Here is a 24893-nt window from a genome sequence, read left to right on the forward strand (position 1 = left end):
TTAAGGAAGGAAGTAAAAGACCTATACTTAGAAAACTATAGAGCACTAAAGAAAGAAACTGAGGAAGATACAAATAAATGGAACCATATACCATGTTCATGAATTGGAAGAATAAGCATCATTAAAATGTCCATACTACCCAAAGCAATCCATAGAGTCAATACAATTCCTATTAAAATACTAATGGTATATTTCAATGATCAAAAACAAATACTTCAAAAGTTTATATGGATCCAAAAAAGATCCCAAATAGCCTCAGCAATCCTGAGAAAGAAGAATAAAGTTGGAAGTATCACACTACCTGGTATAAACTATACTACAAGGCTACTGTAAATCAAAACAGCCTGGTATTGACTATAAGAACAGACACACAGATCAATGGAACAGAATAGAGAATCCAGAAATAAACCCATGTCTGTATGGTTAATTAATATTTGACAAAGGGGGCACAAGTATACAATGGAGTAAAAGTAGTCTCTTTATAAATGGTGTTGGGAGAACTGGATTTATACATGCAGAAAAGTAAAACTAAATCACCAATTTACACCATACACCAGAATAAATTCAAAATGGATAAAAGACCTAAATATAAGTCTTGATGCCATAAAAGTCTTAGCAGAAAACATAGGCAGTTAAATTTCATATACCCCATATAGCACTATTTTTGCCAATATGTCTTCTAGGGCAATGGAAATAAAGGAAAATTTTTTTAAAAAATGGGACCACATCAAATTAAAAAGCTTCTGCACAGCTAAAGAAATCATCATCAAAATGAAATGGGAACCAACTATATGGAAGAACATATTTGCCAATGATATATCAGACAAAGGTTTAATCTGTGAAATATATAAAGAACTCACAGAACAACACAAGATAAACAATACAATTAAAAAATTGGCAAAGGACCTGAATAGGCTTTAAGAAAGGCATACAGATGGCCCATAAACATATGAAAAGATGCTCAATATCACTAGCCATCAGAGGGATGCAAATTAAAACCACAATGTGATATCACCTCACATGTGTCAGAATGGCCATCATTAATAAACAACAAACAGGTATTGGTGAGGATGTGGAGAAGAGAGAACCCTTCAGCATTATTAGTGGGAATGCAGACTGGTGCAGCCACTGTGGAAAACAGTATGGAGTTCCCTCAAAAAATTAAAAATGGAACTGCCTTTTGACCCAGAGATTCCACTGTTGAGAATATACACTAAGAATCCCAAAACACCAATTCAAAAGAACCTAAGCACCCCAATGTTCATAGCAGCACTATTTACAATAGCCAAGTGCTAGAAACAACCTAAATGTCCATCGGTAAATGAAGGGATCAAAAAACTGGTACATTTACACAACGGAATACTATGCAGCAGAAAGAAAAAAGGAACTCCTACCTTTTGTGTCAGCATCGATGAAACTGAAGAATATTATGTGAAGTGAAATAAGTCAGTCAATGAAAGACAAATGCCATATGATCTCACTTATAAGAGGAATCTAAATGAACAAAATAACCTAACGAGCAGCGGTTATTTTGAAAATAGAACCAGAGACATGGAAACAAGGAACAGTCTAGCAGCAGCCAGAGAGGAGAAAGGGAGCAGAGGGGGATAATGATATAAAAAGGGGAAGGGATAAGTCAAAGTACTTGTGTGAATGACCCATGGACAATGGTGTAGGGATTGGCTGTGGGAGCGGAGAGTGGGAGGTGGGTGGTATGGAGGAAGGAAAGGGGGAGAAATTGGGACAACTGTAATACAAAATCAATAAAAAAAAGAAATAGGTATATTTATAATAGCTTAAACAAAACTCAATCATTCAAGCTAGACTCTCCTAACTTCAGTAGGGCAAGTTATCCCTTAACTCATCCGTTCTACTACAGAAAAATAGACTCCATCGACATGGTACACAGAGCCCCAGGTATCAATGGGCTTTCCCTGCTATATACAATTCTCAAAACAACTTCTCCCCTGTCTTCTCCACATTGTATTAAACTTGTTTCTTTTTTCAAGACTCAAGTAAATATAAGGCTTCTTTTCATGTGCATTCGTTGCCTGCAGCATTGTGCAATGATCCCACATTCTTAACATGGTATGTAACTGTGCCCTACAACATGTTGGTGCTTCCATATTGTATGAATCCCTAATCCATTCATTGCTATAAATATTGTATTCTCCCCTAAAAAAAACCAAACACACAGTCTCCTTGAAGCTAGAAATCCCTGTTATAAAATACTTGTGCTCCCACTACAGTCACAGCACTGTGCCAGGTAGATATTGAATTCTTCATGAAAGCATGCTGTCAGGGAAAAAAAGCAATCAAGCAAACTCCTTTACAAAACATTGATTTACAAATTACAAAGTAGCAGCAAAAAGAAACTGAAGGCTATCTGCCATAATTAATTGAAATGTAAATAGGGTAACAAAACATTCTAATATGGATCTGTCACTTTGCCACTTAATTAACTTATAAAACATCTATGTTGAAAAGACATTTAAAACACTCAAATACATCTTCTGGTTGATGAAATTATGAGTTATAGGAAGGTACTTCTTTATTTCATTTTTAAGTTTTCAAACTTTCTTCAATGACCATGGTTTAATTTTAACATTAATATGAAATTAACAAAAGTAACTATTGCATTATTCTTCTACTAATCAGAATATCTAGTTTATTAAGGTGACCTATATTTTAATCTCTCAAAATTTCTGGAATCTGTTTTGTCAGAATCCTAAAATGTTGAAGCCAGTCTGAGTTTGAATTATAAATCCACTAATCCCTCCTTTGTGATCACAGCACATCACTTAGTCACTTAGGCCTAAATTTCCTCATCTGGAAAACGAGAAAATAACAGGCATTGTCTCACAGGCAGTGAAAAAGATGAAATGGGTTAGAATGCACAAAGCCTTTAAGAGTGGCCCACATTTAGTAAACACGAGCCCATTTGTTTTTAAAATTGGGGCCAATATATTTTGGGGATAAGGAAAGATAATTTAATTTTTATGTGTCTATAACAACCTACTTTTAAAGGAAACCTCCAAGCCTCTGAGTGTTCTCAGAAAAATAGAGTACATACTATAAAGACGCTGTATTATAGCAAATAGACTCTATACCTCTCATTACAACCTAACACCAAGAAAGACAAGCTTCATACAAATGTTTTTAATTACCTAAATTAGAGACTTGAAAATATGTCCTCACACAGGTACACTGGCTAAATACTTTGGTTTAAGGACATTAGAAAAATACCCTTGTGTAACAAGAGAATAAGTTATTACTCTAATAGTGAGCATCAGAATTCCTCTTAGGGAGCTATTCTGATACATGACTTGGTATGGGAACTCAAATCCTTAGAGACAAGCTAGCATGAGATGATGTCACAGCAGAGAAAGTTAAACTCTTCATCATTAGAAAGGAAAAAGAACTTCAGAAGATTGAAGAGATAAGATACTGCAGAGCTTATGAAAGAATAGCAAAGAAAATGTTAAGAAAAGGAGGCTTCAATGTTACATTTTAAGGGTGTTTTACTGTTTGGTTTTGGCGATGTGACACCCTGGCATTCACTCATACCCACTGGCCTCTGAAGCTTCGGTGAATTCTGGTTAACTGGTAGAGAGGGTTCTTATTTATTTATTTCAGCTTTCGGTTTTGTGATGCAAATCAAGGAGAGAGGCAAGTTGCATAACTCCTTTGAGATGCTTTGGGACAGGCACAGATCTGTGAGATAAGGATGCTATTAGTTCACAGAAACAGCTCTTAACCAAAAGTGAGCATTATTAGAACACAAATAATTCTCTCCCTATTCCCAGAACCCTCTACACTATGAACTTGCAGAAATGCTAATTTGTGGTCTATGAGTATATTCTCTCTCTAGTCACTGTTTTCCCTCCCCAGTCCACCCCCAATTGCTCTTGAACACACTCCTATCAGGTCTTCGCTCTTGTCAAGGACACTAGAGCCCTCTAAATAGCTAGTGCCAATTAATGGTTGATTTTCAGTTTTCATCTAACTGGACTTACCACAATTTATCATCTGTTTTCTATGAAATGCTTTCTTCATTAGATGTCCAGAACACCACATATATTTATTTTGTTAGTAGCTTCTTATCAACCAGTAGCCTTTACTGGCTCCCAATCTCCATAACTACTGAGCATTGGATCAATCCTTCCTTGTTCCTATTCTCTTTTCTACCTGCCTTCACAGCATTGGCGGTCCTAACCATCCCGACATGCTGGCAAATGGATTTCCCTAGACAGATTACTCATCCAAATTCCATATCTACAAATTCAGTTGTCTACTTGAATTTCTCACAGACATAAAGGTGCCATCTAAACACTTACTAGACACATCAGTCTCAAATACTGTCCTTTTCCACAATTGTTCTGTCTCAGTAAAAAGCAATCCCATCCTTTGAATTCTCAGACCAAAACTTTAGAATTGCCCTTGGTACCTCTCTTTCTCTTAAGTCCCACATCCTGTTCAGCAGTTAATTTTTGTCTGTACTTTCAATTCATATTCAGAATTGGACCATTTCCAACTACCTCACTGGTAATTATTCTAGTCCACCAGGCAACCATCATATTTTGCCTGAATTTTGCCATATACTGGTTTTGGTTTGGGACCAGTTTGGCAATATACTGCCATAACTGGTTTTATGCCTCTGGCCTTTCCCCCTATATCAGGGTCTCTCGGTGTCTGGACACTATTGACATTTTGGACCAGATAACTCTTTTTTTAATTATTTTATCTTAATTGTCATTCAAGTACAGTTTTCTGTCTTTTACTCCCATCCCAGCCCACCCCCCAGATAACTCTTTATTATGGCAAGCTGTCATGGGCATTGTAGGGTGTTTGCCAGTATCTCTGGCCTCTATTCACTAAATGCCAATGCAACACACTCCACCAACCCCCCGCCCCGAGTTGTGACAAACAAAAATGTCCCTAGATATCGCCAAGTGCCTGGAGGACAAAATCACCCTCATTGAGATCCTTTGCCCCACAGCGTATTCAGGTTGCCTATAAGAATAATCCTTGTACAGCAGAAACCAGGTTATGTAATACTGCTGCTAAGAAGTGACCAATTGATTTCCATCTCACCTGGGAGGAAAAAAGAAAAGCTGAGGTCCCTGCCACAGTCTGCTGGCTCTCCATAATCTACACTCACCCTGACTCCGTCTCCTTTACTCACTCTGTTCCAGTCATACTGGTCTCTGTGCTGTTCCACCAGTACGCCACCAAAACCCTCCTCTCAAAGTCTGGGCACTTTTTTCCCTCTACATGCAGTTTTTGTCCCATAATATCCACTCAGCTTACTGCTTCACATCCTTGAGTCCTTTGCTCAAAAGTTGGCTTCCCAGTAAAGCCATCCATACTCACCCATTTAAAAGATTCAGTCCCTTTCTCATGCCTGATCTGCCCCACATACTTCCTACTCCTCCGCTCTAACTTTATTTTTAATGGTACTTCTCTGATATACTATATGTGTTAGTAATTGCTTTAATGTCTGCCTCTACCTAATAAAACATAAGCCCCAGGAGGGAAGGGATTTTTGTCTTTTTTATTTGCCACTATATCCCCATCACATAGAAAAGAACCTATGGGAGATACTCAATAAATGTTTGGGGGAGGGAAAGAGGAAGAGAGGAAGGGATGGAGGGAGGGAAGGAGGGAGGGAGGGAAACAGACCATCTTAAACCTGAAGGGCCATGGAAGACATAGCTGATATCTAAGATACATCTGCATGCACCATTAACAAAGACTGAGTTGTTTCCATAGAATTCATTTAAAATATAATTCATAATATATAAAGGAAAGTAAGAATTTATCAAAATGCTTCTGTGCTTAGGAATTTTTATGTAGGGTGTATTTGGAATACATACTTACAAATCCATTAACATATAGATCTAGATATCTACAGATATATAAAATGAGTGGAACTTTAGGAGAAATTTTACAAAATGCCACGAGCTCCCCAGACACATAAAAAGAAGTGTGCTGGGGTAAGTCAAATCATTCAATTATATACACCATAAGGTAGCTTGACAAGTCAAAGTGACAGTGAACAAAGCTCTTTTCTCCAGATGAAAGCTGGTATGGTTCACTTGTGAGTGAAATAGAGGACTAGAACTGCTTCATGCTGCAAGCTGACAGTTACATGGAACCCCCTGAAGTTATAAATTGAATTTCTCCACTAATTACTGGTCTGAAGGGGACAAAGATCCGCATTTTATTTCTCTTGCTGAACTTGCAACATAAGCACTTGTGAATTTTACATTAGGGTCAAGCTGGGAAGTTCCCAGTCAGTTTTACATGGAGTGCAGAACAGTGTCACCTCCCATGCAAATGAGGTCAGGTATTCTTCCTGCCTTGGGTGCCTACCAAGGAGATTTCAGTGTAATGGAGTCTAATAGGGAAGTTGATACAGAGAGGAAAAGAAAGAAAGAAGACAGAACAAAAAAAAATCCTATTTGAAATAAAATTATGTTTAGAAATTTGAAATTAAATATTATAGATTTTAAGAGCACATATTTCAAAAAGAACTCAGAATTTTATAATATCATTCATTAAAGTTATATGCCACACCCATTGATAGCAATATCAACTATTCTACCTACTCCTTGAACTGCTCATTGTAAGACCAATAAAGCTACACAGCAGGCAGGTACTTTAATGAAACAGGCCCAGTTCTCCTGAGAGGAGAACCTGTGGTTCAAATACTAACACTTTTGATCAGATAAACACTTTATTCTTGCCAACGACCAATAATTTTTATGTTGATGCTGATCAAAAACATCCTGGAGAAGGAAAGCGGATGGGGAGAAGGTGAGGGGAACAAAGGATTGTTGTGATATAGTATTTCAAAGCAGGTTTTCTGAAAAGAAAAAAATGACTTCAGCATTTCTAATGTGTGTGGGTATCTTCTTTAATTTCCTGGAAAGCCAGAGTTTTCTCCCCCTACAAAAGCAGCAACTTCATTCAAATTAGGGTAACAAAATGCATCGATTTATCCACTCAACAAGCAATTATTAAACATATTCTCTTTGTAAAAGAAAATGTAAGCATATATATTGTGAACTCAATCTCCACCATTAAAATTCTCCTTCTTTCTTAATCCTTATTCCATTTACTATAACTTACTTGAAATACAACTGAACAAAAATAATCTAAGGGATACTCAACACACTGAGGTCTGACATCTGAGATTTAGGAAAGAAACAAATTAATGAGTATAAAATATTGAATAGATCTGGGAGTCGTAAAGACCTAGCTTGAAATCTTAGCTCCTTGACTTACTGGCTGTCTGAACGAATGGAAGACTCCTTGAGCCTCAGTTGTCTTTGGTGGAAAATGTTGTCACAGTACCCGCCCCAGCAGCAGTTGTGTGGGTTTAGTGAGATGCTGGCAAGAACCCCTTCCGAGTACGTATTCAATGAACTGGAGCTATTTGGGTTACCTTTTGGAATCCTAAACTTACATAGCACCATTCTTAATTCCCATGAGCACTTTTTGGCAAGACTTCAGAAACACTAACTTTTATTTTACCTCTTCAGAAGAAATTATTTTCATGCTCATCTTCTTTAAAAATATATAGCCCTTGGAATTGTTGTGCTTCTGGATATCTCAAATAAATGCATGAAGAAGAAATTCCACCTTCACGGACCCCTTTCAAAAAATAACCAAGAAAATTCTTACCTAGTTTTGGCAAGGAATAGGGCACTTTAAAGTAGTCTTCATAAAATTCTATTAATCTCTTTGTTATATGGAGAGCATAGTCCCCGGATCCTCTTCTGATAGCATCAGGTCTTGCATATAATCGTACCTAATTAAAAATATATATAAAAGTTACTTTAGCCTTTTGGTACCCAAATTTTATCTTCCCTGCATATATGAATCTGCACAAATCACTTCGAATACTACAAAAATTAAACAGTATTCTTGTTCATATATCAAAGCATGCTGTGGCTAAAAGAGCCAAACTTCAACAATTAAAGTAACCAAGTTGAGCAAGTAACAATTTCTCTGCTTCACAAGAAGACAGAGAGAAGAGTTATATACCTCGCATCAAAATAAATATTCAAAGTTATCACTTACATGTGCTTGCTAGAGATAGGAAGGTACGGTGGATTAGTATAATGGTTGCCTGACTATGCTGAATATGCAGGATATGGTTGCTCGGCAGGAGAGAAGATTCATGGTTTGTTAAAGACACATTGCATCCAGCTTTGGAAGCATTACTGAGCTGAGCAAAAATATAAGTTATGCTTCCTTCTTTTCTTTGGAACTAACTGTCCTTATTCCCCATATGCAAAGTAGGGATAGAAAATTGTTCATGTACGTAAATGATTGCCATTCTGGAAAGCTGTCTGCAACTGCTCCGGGCTTCAAAACCAGCTGAAGTAATTCAGATTTCTAACACAATCCGGATACTTAATATTGATTTTTAAACCAAGCATTGTATATTATCTAGTCCTTGGCCAAAAAGAAGCCTGAGGCAAATAACATAAAACTGAACAAAACTAACAATTGTACAGAAAAGGTTAAAATGAGATTAGTTTTCATAAAACTTTCATAAAGCTATCCAGCATCTTTCTTTCCAAAGGCTAAATCTATTTTTCACAGATGTGGTCCCTAATCCTCATATCAATCCTGTGAATAATAAATATGTATTTTGTGGAGCAGTGGCGAGCACAGCAGCCCGGGAGTGGGGTTGTGGTCCTGCTCTGCTGCTAACCACACTGGGTGATATTGAACAAATTACTTAACCTCTTTGGGTCTCAAATGGTCTCATTTATAAAGTAAAGGTGTTGGCCACCAGCTGGTTACTAAAGTTCTTTGCAGTTCTAAAATGCATTACTTCCAATCACTTTTCACAGATAAAGGAGTTTCTGTTCTTTTCAAATCACTAAATAAAATAAATGGTTTATTCGGTAGGTGAAAAGGGATGTTTATATTCAACAGAAAGACAAAAGAAAGTTGTACTCAATCATAGAAAAATTGATTGTACAATCAGCACTTTATTATCCTTGCCTAAGGAGAGAGAAGAGGGATCTCAGAGAAATATTTGATCAAAAAGAGAAGTTTAAAAATATACATTCTGACTTTGTGTCAGAAAGATGTCATTTAATAAGATATCTACTAAATTAAATATCATTTACTTACTGAAATTATAAAGCTACTTCCCACCAAATAACCAAATCAAACGTCAAATTTATTGACAGTCACTTACGGTTTTGGCTGGCGGTGTAGACACCACGAACAACAGCAAGACTTAACACCCTTAGAGAGACAGTTATCATAATTCCCTGTTCCTGACACCACCTGCTTATACACATGCAATGTCTTAAGTGAAATTCCCAAGAAGCAGACCCTAAGGAAAGGATGAATCTATAAGTGATCTACCAAAGAGGTGATCTCAGGAGAAACCTGCAAGGGAGCACCAGGAAGCAGGATAAAGAAAAAGAATATGCCAAGCAAGGTGCAGTTTGAGGTGAGGTCCTGGCCTCAGCCTGATGCCACAGGTAGCTCTGGAGTATGAGGCACACTGGTGAGTTTGCACCACCTTGACACATGAGAGCTAGATTCCCAAACTCCTGCACTTCAGTCATTGGATACTGGCTACTGAGGAGCAGGCATAAAATCCCAGGTACTTTTTGTTCTTGCAGCATTTGGCCATGCAGCTCCAGTGGCCCGAGTATAGTCCTTTGAGGATTATCTCGGGTGAGAGCTGGGGCATTGAGGCACCAGACTGGAAAGAAAATCTGTCTGTGTACCAACAACATACAGCACAGAGAGTAACCATTCATTCATTCATTCAACAAATACTTATTTGACATCTGCTTTGTACCAGGCCTGGATTAAGTATTTTTAACTTAGAAATGAATAAGACATGTTCTCTAACTAAAGGTTGTACAAAGCATTATTGAGGGGAAAAGCAATGCAAATGTAATCCCCATTCTCACAGAGCTTTCCATTTATTAGATAAGATAAAAACAGATAATGATAAATGGCATATGAATGGTAAACTATAAGTGACAAATGGATACTAAGGAGAATGGGTAGCATTCAGAAGGTTCAAGGTAAATAATAGTTTCATGTGAAACCCAAAACTAGGACCACTGCAAAATGATGCAGCAAAAGGTGACTAATTTTACTCCTAGCAAGCATCATCGATTTTGGTAGAAACAGCCATTCCTATTAATCAACTCTACCAGTTAGTCAAGCTATCTGTAGGCCCAGACAAGAGAAACACAATTAAATCAATCTTGTTGTCATGATTTGATGGAAATGATTCAATCTCAGTGAGAAGATGAAATATACACATGCTTAGCACAGTGTCTTCATTTGTTCATTCAAACATTTATTGCACACACGCTGTGTGTCAGACATTGCACTAAAGAATAGAAATAGAACAATAAAAATTCCTACCACAAAATGAACAAGGCATTTACTCTTACTGCTCTTAAGAGGTTCACAACATGTGGGAAAACAAACAAATAAATCAACAATAAAATGCAACGTGAGAAATGCAACAATGTACTCTGACTTCTCTCCCATTAGAAAAGCCAAGGAGACTGAGCTCCCATCCAAGGCCAAGCCCTCTGCGTCCTGTCCCCTCTTGTCTTTTCAAATATTTTCTCAAATCCTCTCCTTTATCTCCCATATCACTAATTTATGTCTCCATGCTGCATCATGTTCTTCAGCAAACAAATACTCTGTATTGTTTCTACTGTTTAAAAACAAAATCTTGGCTGACCACTGCTCCTCCAGCTAAGACTCCCAGCAATGCTCCTTGAAAGTGTTTTCATCTATATAGTTAGGATTGGCATATAAGTAACATTCAAACTGCATCACTCTTAGAATGAAAAGGACCACTTAGGTGTAAACTGGGTAGTTGCCCACTTATACTCTGTGTCTATTTTCTCTTGAATTCACTACACTAAGGCTTTCATTCCCACTACTCTACTGTAACTGCTCTCATCAACATCACTAAAGGCACCAGGATGCTAATCCAACAGTCATCTCCCCGTCTTCAACATGCATAACCTATCAGCAAAATTTGACACAGTTGATCGGTTCCTCTCCTTCTAATACTTCCTTCTCTTGGCTTCTGTCATGCTTTTCCATCTGTCTGGTAGAAAACTCCTTCTCAGTCTCCTGGCTGACTCCTCCTCCTCCTCCTTAATGTTGGAGGATCCCAGGTTTCAATTCATAGACATCTTCACTTCTTTGTCCACACTTGGTCCCTTGGTGATGGCATCCAGACTTGTGGATATAAATATCATTCGGATCCTAAACACCACCCCCATTACTTCCAGACTTCCACACTCATTAATCCAGCCACCCCCTGGATGTTTCCACTAAGATATCTAATAGGCATCTCAAACTTAACATGTCTAAAACCAAATTCCTGATTTCACACACACACACACACACACACACACACACCCTCCGCCACACACAGACCTACATGCTAATCTAAAAGTCTTTCCCTCCCCTTGTCCAAGCTCAATGCCTCAACATCATCCTTTTTTCCCTTTCTTGCACACTCTATGTTCAATTGGTCATCAAATCCTTTCAGCTCTACCTTAAAAACATAACCAAATACCAACCAATTTTTATAACCACAGCACCATACCTTCTTCAAGCTTCCTTCACATTCTGCTCTAGTATCTTTCTAATGTCTTGTCCCTTACTCCCCCAAGTATGCCCTCTACACAGCAACAAAATATTCCTGTTAAACATCAACTCATATAATTTCTTTGCTTTCCTCCTCCAGTGGCTTCTTATCTCAATTCAGAGTAAAAGGCCAAGTTTTTACAAGGACCCCAATATCTGTATAAACTATAGTCCACTTTACCTCTCTGGCCTCATTGTTTACACTTTGCTCCATGTTAGCCTTATTCCATTCATACACCAGCTTCCTTTGCATTCCTCAAACACGCTGAAGAGATTCTCCCATCAAGGCCTTTGAGTTTTCCCCTAGATACCTCCCTGGCTTGTTTGCTCTACTTCTTTAGATATTTGTACCAGTATTTCTTCTTAGAAAAATCTTCCCTTCCAAACCCCAGAACTTTCTATCCTCCTTCCTTGCTTTATCATTTCCAGTAAGATTTATCACCATTTAACAAAAGATATGTTTTACGTGCTCATGTTGCTTATTGCTGCCTTTTGTCCAAGAATGTAACTTGCATGAGGGAAATAATTTTTACTTATTAGTTCGCTGAAAGTGCCACTTTTGTAGGTCAAAATATTTTGTTTAATTTGCTTTTCAAGTATGTGGCATATAGAAGGCAGTCAATAAATCTTGTTATGAATGAATCAGTAAATTTCCTGGGTATGTGCAGGCTCTAGGGGAGTATACAAGCGTGATAAGAACCCTTTAATAAGACTATAGGGTTCTTGGGAGAAAATGTTTCAGCTAAGTCTTGAAGGATAAAGCTGGATGTAGTAAGCTATCAAGTTGAAGATGATATCCCAGACCAAAGTCACATTATGTGCTATTTGGTCAACCAAGTCACATTGTTGACCAAATAATAAGTGACTTTAATGCAATAGTAAATATTAGAATTTAATTATAATAGTGGTGATAATTCATTGGAGGATATTAAACCAAAAAGTGATAAAATTACTTTTTCACTTTGGAAAGGTCACATCAGTGACCTATACAAAAGTGAACTGAAATATAGCAGGTTGCTTAAGATGTCCCACAGAGAGGCAATATTTCCAAGAGAAAAGTGAGAAGAGATATGCAGTAATAGGTGAGACCAGAGAAGTAAGGAGAAACTTCAAATCATATTAAAGAAATGTCTATATATCAAATTGTGGAATATTAATTTAATACTAAGGGCAAAGATGAGTTAAAGATTTTTAAACTACAGAATGACATAAACATAATTTGGTTTTAACAGATTACATCAAATGCAGTGTAGATATTGGATTAGCAAAGGAATAGAAACACATAAAGGAAATGAGTTGACTATTGTAGAAGTACAAAGGAAAGATGATGGTTTGGACTGAAGAGGTGACAGTAGGGATGCAGAGGAATGGATGGGTTTATTCAGTTGGCCCCAACATTCTGCTGAACAAGTCCTTTAACTACCATACAAACCCAACTGTAATCACATTCTCACTGAGTGATAATTCACTTCATCTGCACCTGTGTTACTCTAGGGTCCTGTTGAAACTAGCAAAACCCAGTGGAAGGATGGGGATGTGGACAGGGGAGGGAATCTAAGTGATTTCATAAGCTGAGTAATTCCTGTCTAATTAATCAAGAGTTTACTGTACAATAATTCCTTTTACTATGAAAAAAACCACAGTTGTTTTCTTCTTTTAGGTTAACTAGACTCTACTTAATTGTAACATAGAAGCTAAATCTTTATAAACATAGTTCTCACTCAAAAGCAATGAAATATACTTTTATTACACCTGTTTATTTGCATTTTCTGACATCCCCCCGTAAGAACGCAGCTCTGAAAATGTAAACTGCTAACCAGTCTTCTTCTCTCCTTCTGCATAGCTTCTTCCAAGAACAAATGTGAAACAAACTGCCCATTTAACCTGTAGAAAGGACTTGACACTAGGAGCTGGGAGGGGACTGACTAGCCACTTCTGCCAACTTGTGAAGTCGGTTAACCCTTCTGGGTCTCAGTGTGTAGAGTCCCCTCCAGGGGTAAGAGTTTATCATTTTCTCTACATCACATTATGGCTGGGGGATTGATCCATCATGCCAGTTTGCCTAAACCCTTCTTGTGGAGTTCCCACTTATTTTTAAAGGGAAATAATGTACAGGGTTTTTTTTTTAATTCTGCACATGGTTTTACTCCTTCGCATTTTTTCGCTTCCCTTGAAAATTCATTAACAACTGCTCACTTACTGATCTCCATCCTTTATTCTTCTTGAGTGTTCCTCTTTCCCCCCCACTAAGCACCATGAACTTGATACTGAAGAGAGAGAAATAACTGTGATAGCCAATATGGAGTACAAGAGGTGGCTTCAGAAACATATCCCTGTGGTACCACTCCTGTGCTAATACCTCACAGCGATGAAGTAAGGTGCAGGAGCTATATGTTTTTGATGTTTCAGAACAGTTAAATGCCCCAAACAGGTGTTCCTGGGGAATGTCTGTTGGACCCACTGGCCTTTACTCTGCCATTTCATAGGCTCTCTATATTTCAAGTATGTCTGTTTCCTATTTTTATAGGATTTTAAGTATTTTAATCATTGAGTGGGAAAAAGTACTAAAGGCAGATATCTCTAATCCTTTAGTCATCTCACTTCTCCACAAAAACAGGGGTGCAGTTAGGTTTCACTATCCCGACAACTAAGTGGCTGCTTAGAGGGCATGTAGGAAAGAATTCTGAGACCACATCTGCACCTGGCAGGAGAAGGTGCCAAGATCTGTGAGACCTGCCTCCACTCTCGAGGGCAGGAGAGATGGCATTGGTGTCTGATACTTGCCATTATTAGGATAGAATATCCTTTGGAAGGGAGTCATAATGGAAGGGAACTTTAGATTAACTCAAACTGACTTCATCTCTGACAGCTGTGCAATTTAGAATAAGAATACCAAAGACTGTTTAAAGATTTCATCAATGGGACATTTATTCATTCAGTTGCTATTTAATAAGCATCTATTAGTAGTCAGGCCACTGTTCCCCTCTTAAGTGTCCAAAGGTAAGCAAAAGAGACATGGTCACTTTCAAGGAGTTTGCCGTCTGGTGGGGAGACACAGCAACAAGTCTTGTAAATGAGAATGACAAGGTGGACGTAATTTACATTGGCCCTTCACAGAAGTCCTCTCCATAGAGATGGCAATTAAGTGGACAAGGACCAAGCACCATCGTAGTAAAGAGAAGTAAGTGATTATTCATTCCTATGGCTAATATTCTTCCTTTCATTGCATTAAAGATTTCAAACTAAAGGTTATATATATAGATAACACACACATGCATATATATGTATACTCATACATACTCAATTGAAAAATATAAATATGCTTTTGTCAGAAATATAAAGTGTTATACTAAGTAATTTTGGAGGGTTTTTTCTAACAATTTAAAATATTTCATAGATTTTCTTATTTCTCTTTATAAAATACATGTGTAATAAATATGTAGTTAGCAATAAATTATGAGTTTGTAGATAAAATATTTGAAGGGGTTTTCTATCATCGTTGAGTCACTTTCAAGGAGAGTGAAATTTAATCTTTCTAAAACATTTATTCTAGACTGTTTTCAAATTTTTTGTGTTAAAAATAAATTGTGGTAGCTGCTATATAATTGTTCAAAGCATGTAGTTATACCATACAGCAGAGAGGGGAAAAAATCATTTATAATAGTAGTACACCTTTTAAATAAAGACTTGAATAACATTTTCTATGATTGAATGTTTGTAATTTGGTGGTGTCAAGTTAAACAAACCTTCCAGTTTGCCAGAGCTATTCTCAAATTTACACTGCAAGAGTATAGTAGGAACTTTGGAAGATGTAGTAATTATTTCATGGCTTTAACATGTCACCATCATAACAAAAATTAACTTACTTTTCTTTTCACCTAACTGAAAAATCAGTGCCCTTCCTTAATAAGTGCAAAACATGACGTGTGATCACTAACTCCTCAGCTAGTAAAGAAGAGTTAATTCACCTATGTGAATATAATTTAATTTGGAAGGTTCCTCATACAAACCTGTAATCAGGACCAGCCAGGGAGAGGACACAGGTGCTCTCTGCAGTATGTAGAAGACAAAGATATTGATACAAAGAGGAATAATGTTGTAAACAAGGAACTAAAAGCCCAGGAGTACTAGTCTAATTTCAAATTCAGAAGATAACTTGTTTCTTTTTTTTCTAAGCAAAAAGGATATAAATATACACAAATCTCTAAGAGAAACAGGAAACCAATGTGCATTGGCATGAGCACATAAACATAAAGAGGAGGCTGGTGGGGGTTGGGAAAGGAATTCGCCTGGTGGAGCCGGAGGTGACCACACAGGAGACAGGGAATGGTGAAGGGTTTTGACATCTCAAGTGAAGATCCTGGGTATGCCGCTTTGGGAAACTGAGAGCCACTTCTGAGTCTGAAGCAGAGTAACATGACTGAAAACAACAAGGGGAGATTATTTAGGCAGCTGACTTTAAGACATAGTGAAACAGGGAGGCTAGTAAGTAGAAAAGCATGTTACAAGCAAAAAAAATTTTTGGTAGCTTTTATAGCAAGAACAGCCAGGAATAGGCAGTCTCCATCACTGTAGTCAAAGAACTCATTCTGAGAAGGAGGAGAATTTAGAATTGGGAATGGATGGGTAATAAGACCCCAGAATGAAGGAGTCACGCAGTGAGAGCAAATTCACAACTACCTCAAAACCTACCGTGCTCACAAAAACAGACTGCAGAAACAAATATCGCCTTTCATCTAATGCATCTCATCTTGGAATCCATCTGACAGCTATTCTGAGAACAATTATTTAAACATTTTTAATGAGGTCTAAAATCAGCCTTATACTAAATTGCACATCATATCAAATACCATTAGAGTCCCAGAGGACTGTCACTCATAAAGTTGCTCTAATGACTTGTCCTTGTTTGTATTACTCCCCTTTCCCTTCAAAGAATTTTACTAAGGATTCGTGAGCAAAACAGTTGCTGAGAATTTTGACACAGGTTTGCCACATACTATGGGGTTCCTTTTCGACCCAGTAGCCTTTATTCTACAGCTTCATAGGTCATCTATATTTAAACTGTATTTGTCCCCTCTCTCTATAGGACTTTAAATTCTTTAAGCATTGGATCATCATTTCAATTTCTCTTCTCACCTCTCACTGTGTCTAATACAGTGGCTTTCATCCAATGGAGACTGACAGCATGTTGCTGACTCCCCATAAAACAGCAATAAACTTTGAAGGTCCCTGTCTGCTCCAGCACTACAATGCTGTTATAATAAATTGATTACATCTTCCAACTACATTTGGCTTCAGGCGAGGAAATTGGTACTGTGGCAACCTGTCTGGTCTTTTCTTGAAATCACTTCACAGTTATTTACTAAGCATGGTATTTACGACTTCATTGTGGAGTTTACAAATTCTACTTACTTCAAGGAAAGGGCAGGGTTTGCCATTGTCATCACACTGCTGAATAATGGCCCCCACATATACCACATCCTTCCTAATCCTTAAATCCTGTGAATGTTACCAGAAGAGTCTTGAAAGTTCTAATTAAATCAAGGCTTTTGAAATGAGGCAGTCATCCTGGGTTATTCAAGTGGGAACTAGTATAACCTCAAATGTCCTTATAAGAAGGAAGCACAGGAAGTTCCCACTACAGAATAGGAGAATGCAGTGCAGATGGCAGAAGCAGAGAGAAACTGATAAATGAAAAGGACAGAAAGGCCATGCACCATAAAAGACAAGGAATGTAGTTTATTTTATTAAATGTATTGCATTGATAAGATTCCACAGGTGTCGAGTGTCTGCTACTATGATGTGTGATCTGTAGTTTTAGAAGCTGGACAGACAAGAACCAGATCACCTACCAGAGCCCCAGAAGGAACTGGTTCTGCATTTGAAGGGATTTCCAACCTCTGAGCAGTAAGAGAATAAATTCATGCTGCATTAAGTCACCAGGTTTATAGAAATTTATTATAGCAGCAATAGGAAATGAATACATTATAATTTCCTATCTTCACACTGTTTCCTGTTAGATTTTCAGCTTCTTGGAGGAGCACATTTTGTATTTCTTTTTTGTGCCTCTTTTCTGCTGTAGATATATAATTGTTTACAGCTTTCAAACTGCCAATGTTGACACACCTGTTTTATTCACAAACATTACCAAGCACACGACACATTACTGCACATAATTGGCACGCGTGTGTGCGCGCACACACACACACACACACACACACACAGTGAAATGACTGAGTAAAAGTGAGAGTCGTCTGGATCATTTTTCTCCAAGTGCTGTTCCATTATGCTTTGCATCAGAATCACCTGAGATAATTGTGTAAAATTCAGATTTTTGAGCCTACATATGCCAGAAATTCTGAATTATCTCTCTTAATTTGGGCCCTAAAATCTTCATTTTAACAAACTTACTAATCAAGCTATTATATATATATATGAAAGCTGAAAAGCTACTGGCCTAAATTTACCCGATAGGCCTTTTGTTCATTCAGTCGCACAGAAAGAAAACCTCAAGTCTAGAAAGAAATATTTAGCAAAAGCCTAACACATAGGAAAACATATATCCTCATTCCTTAAATCTCTTTCAACATCAGAGTCTTCAATGAAGATGCATTCAACATGGCTGTTATTATTTTTAACTTTAACAACTAATCTTTCTTTTCCCTGCACGATGAACAATAAACAACAGATGAGTCAGATCCAATGTTTGGAAACCAGTAAAAGTTGTTTAATACTGTCACATCGCATAGATAAAACAGCACCGTTTACTCCCTCTCTGAGATAGAGTACCTTTTTTGTAGTAAACTGAACTGCATTTTTTTAAAAAAGCAAGATAGAATGAATTTAGAGAATTTTGTTATTGAGCTATCTGTTTAATGCCTGGTCAAATTCTTTCAGCAAGATGGACAGCCAAGTCCATCTATTTGTAAATATAGAAGCTCAGTGCTCAGTTGCACTCAGTTTCAATTTGGTCTGGCCCATCTGTCCTTTTATGCCCTGATTCCCAGCTACCTGCTGACCTCACTTTTACATATGCCATCCTCCCCTTCAAATCAAACACAGCATCCTGCCTGCACCTCCCCTCTCTCCTGTGTCTCTCAGTGATGCAGACAGCTTTCCACCACCCAGCGTCAGAACTCAAAATTCACTTGTTCATTCACTCATTGAACAAATATTTATTGGGATGCTACTCTGTGCCAGGCCCTGTGCTAGGCATTGGAGATGTAAAAATGAACCAAAGATATAGAAATCCCTACCATTGAAAGCTTATATTCTGGTAGGAAAGACAAATACAGAAAAGGTAAATAAATAATACAAATAACACAATACAAACAATAAATAATACAAATAAATATGAACAATAAACAGTAAGATAAATAATAATAAGTATGCAACTTAAAAATACATCAAAGGGAGTTAGAAAATGTGGAAGGCCAGGGAAAGCCTCACTGAGAAAGCTGAAACTTGAGTAGAAGTATAAAACAAGTGAGGGTGTGAGAAATGTGGATACAGGTTTCTGGGAAAATGCATCCCAGGAAGAGCTAGTCACCCATGTCTTGAAAACCATAGTTTCTGTCCTCAAGCCTCTCCATTCAACTCGTTCTTTAAAGAAATTACCAAATATTCCAATCATATAGAAATCCTATACAGAAGTCCTGTACAAAAGCACATTGTCCCTACATCCCAACAGATTTAAACAATGTTGACAGTTTTCCCACACTTGCTTTAGATATTTTTTAACTGTGTAAAATATTACAATTCCTTTGAGGTAATGCACCCCCTTCTTCCCACTCCCTTGGCTCTATAGAATTAATCATGGCCATGAAGTTCTGACTACAGTTTATTTCCAATCCATGTTATACTTGTCCTTCAGTTTTACTGGGTCTTACTGGTTTCTCATCACAGGAGTTGTACCAATTTACATCCTACCAGCAATGTATGACCGACTGTCCTGCTTCCCCACATTCTCACAAGTTTGGTACTTTGAAATGTTTGTTAATCAATGGGTATGAAATGGTGTCTCACTGTCATTTGTAATTTGCATCTTCCTGATAATAGTGATGCAAAGCACCATTTCATATGTTTATGGGCCTATATTTTCCTCTTCTGCAATCTGCCCGGCTCCTTTGTTTAATCTTCCATTGGCTTATTTATCTTTTTCCTCGTGATGTGCAGTAGTCTTTTGTATATTCTGGACAGTAATTATTTGCTAGTGTATAATTTACAAAATCTCCTCCCAGTCTGTGCTAGCCTTGCACATTATGTCCCTGATCAAATAGAATGTTTAACTTTCAATGTAGTCAACTCTCCCTTTAGGGGCTGTGCTCTCTGGGTCTCTTCAAAGGAATCTTTCACTGCCCTTAAAGTCCAAATACATTTCCCCTACACTTTCTTCTCAAATTTTAAAACTTTTGCAGTACAAAGTCAGAGCTTTGACCCCTGTGGAATGTATTTGTGTGAATGATGTGAAATAGCAATCTCATTTTATCCTTTTCTATGGGAATAATCATCTGTCTCCATACTGCTCGTGGAAGAGCCTTGCTCTTCCCACTGATTTGTAATTCCCTTGCCATGCACAGTACTGGGTTCCCATATATTCTCAGAGCTCAGTTGTTTTGTATTGGTCAGCATGCCATCGTGCCAAGAGCACATCATCACCAAAACTGAGTAAAATACGTAGGGTTGAACAACACCAGCATTTTTCCTTCTTTCTTCTCAAAACTTCCTTATTATTTTATATTAATTTTAGGGTCATTTCCCACACTTACACACACAAAATTCTATTGGAGATTTTGTAAAAATTTCCCTCAATTTGCATGTTATTTTGACATCTTCAAACATTAGATCTTAACATCCATGTCCATGGAATAGCTCCTGATTATTTTAGTCTTTACCTCACTTTTAAGTTTTACTGTTTCCTTCAGACAAGCCTTACAGATCTTTTATAGATTTATCTCTACATACTGCACCTTATGGTTTGTTGTTACAGTGAAAGGGATTTCAAAAATCATCTTTCCAATCTATGATTTCTGATATTAGTCATTTATTGATTTTTTTGCAAAGTGACTTTGAAACAATCCAACTTTCTGAAATAATTCTAAGTTTTTCTGTGTATGGGGTGGGGGGAGGGCGGTTTCCTGTTGGCTTGTCTTAGTCAGGATTTCTAGAACAATGCCAACTAGGAGCAGTGAAAGAAGATATCCTTATCCTTATCTTATTTTTTACTTTATTGCTTCTACTGTCTCACTACAAACTATAATTCTTGCTGTGAGATAAGGATGTTCCCTTCTATTCCCTGTTTTCCAAGAACTGCATCATGAATACTGTTGGATTTTTCTAATGCTTTCATCACATCTACTCAGATGATATATTTCTTTTTCTTCCCTGTGTCCTGTTAAGGTACTGAATTACAGTAATACATTTTCCAGTGTTAAATTGTTTGCTTTCCTCTGGGTTGGGGGTTTGGCGGGAAGACAACTTGGTTAGACATGTTGTGAAGCCTTTCTCTTTTGCTTAAACAAGATTTAACTACAAAAAGGCTAGTAAACATCTGTCACGAAACTAAGTTATTATGATAATATTGACTGTTTTCCCTATGCTGTTCATTTCCCCATGGCATTTTTTTATAACAAAGGTTTGTATCTCTTATTCCTCTTCACCTTTTTTCTTATCTCCCCACTCCCTCCTGGAAGGTTTTCACCCCCATCCGTTTGTTCGCTGTATCTGAGTCTGTTCCTGCTTTGTTTTACAGGTTCTAGATTCAATTTTCTTCTCCCAAGGTATATATCCTCTAATCATTTCCTTCACAATGCTCTGTAAACATAAAACTCTCCCAGTCCTTTGTCTGAAAATGTCTGTTTTGCTTTCACTTATCATTAATAATTTAATGAGAATAAGGAAGCTTAGGTAAGCCATGACATTAATTTTTTCTCCATGTTTTGAAAGTATATATTGCACTATCTAGGTGACTAGGTTGTTATTAATGAATAGTCTACTTGTCATTCCCTTCTTAATAGGTGATCTTTCTTTTCTCTTTGGTTGTTTTTCAAAAACATGAATAATTTTAAATTTTCAGAAATAACAATATAATGAGCCTTATATAACTGTCTCCTAGATTCAACAATTACCAAGAATTTGCTTCATCTATACGTCTCCTTCCTTGCTAAAGTGTTTTAAAGGAAATCACAGACATTACATCACTTCATCTATACAATATATGTCTCCAAAGCTATGGATCTTCTTATGTAACCACAATGTCATTATACATCTCACAAAATGACCTCCAGCTGCTCTTAAGGTTTTTTCTTCAAGTTTGGTGTTTCTTAGTTTTACCGCAAAGTATCCTATGTGGCTTTGTTTTTACTTATCCTCCTCAGGCCATTTTTTCATCTCCACTCTACCTCACCACACTATGCCAAACCCAATCCTTGACCAAGCCCTTTGAATTTTTCCTCTTTAATAGATTTTTAATTCATCATTTCTCTTCATATCTACTATCATCCAAGTCAACTAATCCCATCTTTTTCATCTGAACTACTGTAATAACTTTGTAATTTCTCATATCCACATCATCACAAGTTTCTTTTTAGAATGCATAGTTGATGACAAAACCTCCACCTTAAAACCTCCATTTTCTCTGAAGAAAAAGGCCCAGAAGGTCTGTGTGGTCAGTCTCTAACCAGCTATTCATCAACTGTTCACTTAATCTTGACACTTTCCTCAACCTCTACACATCCCCAACCACTTCATAATTAACTTTTACTAATTCCACAAATTCCTAATCCCTTCTTCAGGGAAACCATTCTTAGATCTAAATCTAGACTGAGGTTGTGCTTCATTCTTTTTAAATAAGTTCTCAGAGACAATAGCAACTTTTCACTTCCATTTGTTGGTGTGACTTTTTGATTAAGGGCAGTGTTACTAGGAGACAAAGAATTCCATGAAAGCTCCTCATTGTATCCTCCACACCTAAAATGAGTATAAATACTCATTTATACTCGTTGGAATGAGTTTGGAATGAGTATAAAGCAGGAACTCAGATTAGTATTGGTGGAATGAATGAATGAATAAATGCGTGAATGTCCGGGCATTTTCCTCTGTGCTTACATTCCAGTTCACAAAGGTTTATCTTATAGTACTTGACATTATTAGTAGTTTTCCACTCAATCACCAAAAATAGCTTATGATTCCCTAGGGGCAGAAAAGTATTTAATTCACTTTTGCATCTCCAGAACCTGGCCTAGAATCTATGTGTAATATGTATTTAATTATAAAATAAGAACTTGGAAGAGGGCCCCTAGTTATTATTGGCTCCCAGGTACATGGAACCGAGTTGACCATTCTTCTTAATTTATACATTCACTCTTCATTCCCATTTCACCGATCTGAGCACCTGCTATGCCCCAGGTACTGATTTAAGCATGAGGACTAGACCAATAAACAAAACAGACTAAATGTTGGCTCACATTGGGCTTATATCATGTCCTGCTTTCATCAGTGACCTATGACAGTTTCCTCCTCTGTTCTGTATTTGATTTTTATTATAGCTTTCTCCTTCATTCCCTATATCCAAAATCATTCCTCTCTCCTTGGTAACTAACTACTCCTATGTACTTTCTGCCCACCCACCATACCTGATTTTACATGTAAGCATATTCAGGAAAACATTATTATATGTTTAATTTTTTATAAATGTTATTAAGTTACAATCCCATTCTCTGTTTTACTTTTACTATTTGTTCATTCAATCAATTCTTAGATCTATCCATGTTTTTAAATACAAAAACTAATTAATTGTTTCTGAGCATTCCACAGTATACCTTCTTATAAATATACCAAGGTGTCCATTTCCTTAGAAAAGAACGCCCATGGTACTTTCAACTTCCCACATCCCCAAATTCAATGAAATAAGCATTCTAGCCCTGGCTGGTGTGGCTCAGTGGATTGAGTGTCAGCCTTCAAAACCAAAAGGTCACAAGTTCAATTCCCTGTCAGGGCACATGCTTGAGTTGTAGGCCAGGTCCCCAGTAAGGGGTACATGAAAGGCAACCACACATTGATGTTTCTCTCCCTCCCTTCCCCTCTCTCTAAAAATAAAAAAACAAAATCTTTTTTAAAAAATAATAAAATAAAAAACTTTTAAAAATAAAAGAAATAAGTATTCTAGTACATATCTATGTGTGCATTATCTGATAGATTCTCTCTGGCACATGCACAAGAACTGCCAGAACAGATCAGGATTAGCATACCCAATTTTCCCAAGAACTACAAGATGTTCTCCTAAATGGACACACCAATTTATACTCCTACCAATAGTGGAGAGGGTTTCCCCTCATCTTCCCAGCTTTCAGATAATATTTTGATATTATCTGAATTCACATTGGTGAAAATCTGATTGTTGTAAGGTATTAGTGCTTTAATACATATTTCTCTTATAACTAGTAAGATTGAGTCTCCATATGCATGTGAGAGACCTAAAGCCAGATTTCCACTTAGTATCCAAGTATATTATTCTGTGATTCAGTTGTTTCCTCTGTCAAGTCGGGATGATAATACTTCTTTTATGAGAAATTAAATGCTTAAAGGTTAAGCACCAAGAAAAATTCCAGTACAAAGAAGTGCTAATAGGTGCTTGCTATTACTATCATCTTTTATAATTATTCACTATTATTTCCATTCAATATCCTCTTCTGCAAATTGCCCATTTATAGCCTTTAAAACTTTTTTCTATATTTCTCTGTATAGTCTTTTCTGGTTTACATGAGCTTCTTGTATATTCTGGATATCAATCCCTTGCAAATGTTTTTAAATGAGTAAGTGAATGAGTGATAAGAGATTAAACATGACAGTTTTCTCCTACAGAACTCTGACTATTTGCTCTTTCTGCTCACTGCCTTGCTGGGTCATTTTTGTGAACAAAATGTTGAATCTTAATGTATTTTTAATCTGGTCAATAAATGTTAAACAAAATTTAATTTATATTCATTTTTCTAAGTCAACAATACATGCATCCACAATTGTAGAGAGAAAGAAAATCCTAGCTCCACAGTAGAAAAATTAAACAATTCTATTTGTGGTTTTTATTGGAGAATTTTTTACAAAAGTATAAAGTACAAAGATCCAGGAGTTCGGTCAAGTCTTCTCAAAGTCAAGTACTTTGTGTCAATTTCAAACTCATTATTCAAATAGAATAATCCCTAAAATGGGCTGCCGAAACAGTA

The 24893-nt window shown here is 37.0% G+C and overlaps 1 protein-coding gene across 1 annotated transcript in view; it reads right to left on the reverse strand.

Moving 5' to 3' along the window:
• Positions 1 to 24893, reverse strand: part of TRHDE (thyrotropin releasing hormone degrading enzyme) — a 368798-nt gene that overhangs the window by 259774 nt on the left and 84131 nt on the right. The window contains exon 3 of the mRNA XM_028532432.2: positions 7690 to 7816. Coding sequence (XP_028388233.2) covers positions 7690 to 7816 — 127 coding nt within the window. The remainder of the gene's footprint in view (positions 1 to 7689; positions 7817 to 24893) is intronic.

This window comes from Phyllostomus discolor, chromosome 2, assembly GCF_004126475.2.
Source record: "Phyllostomus discolor isolate MPI-MPIP mPhyDis1 chromosome 2, mPhyDis1.pri.v3, whole genome shotgun sequence".
NCBI classification, from domain to species: domain Eukaryota; kingdom Metazoa; phylum Chordata; class Mammalia; order Chiroptera; family Phyllostomidae; genus Phyllostomus; species Phyllostomus discolor.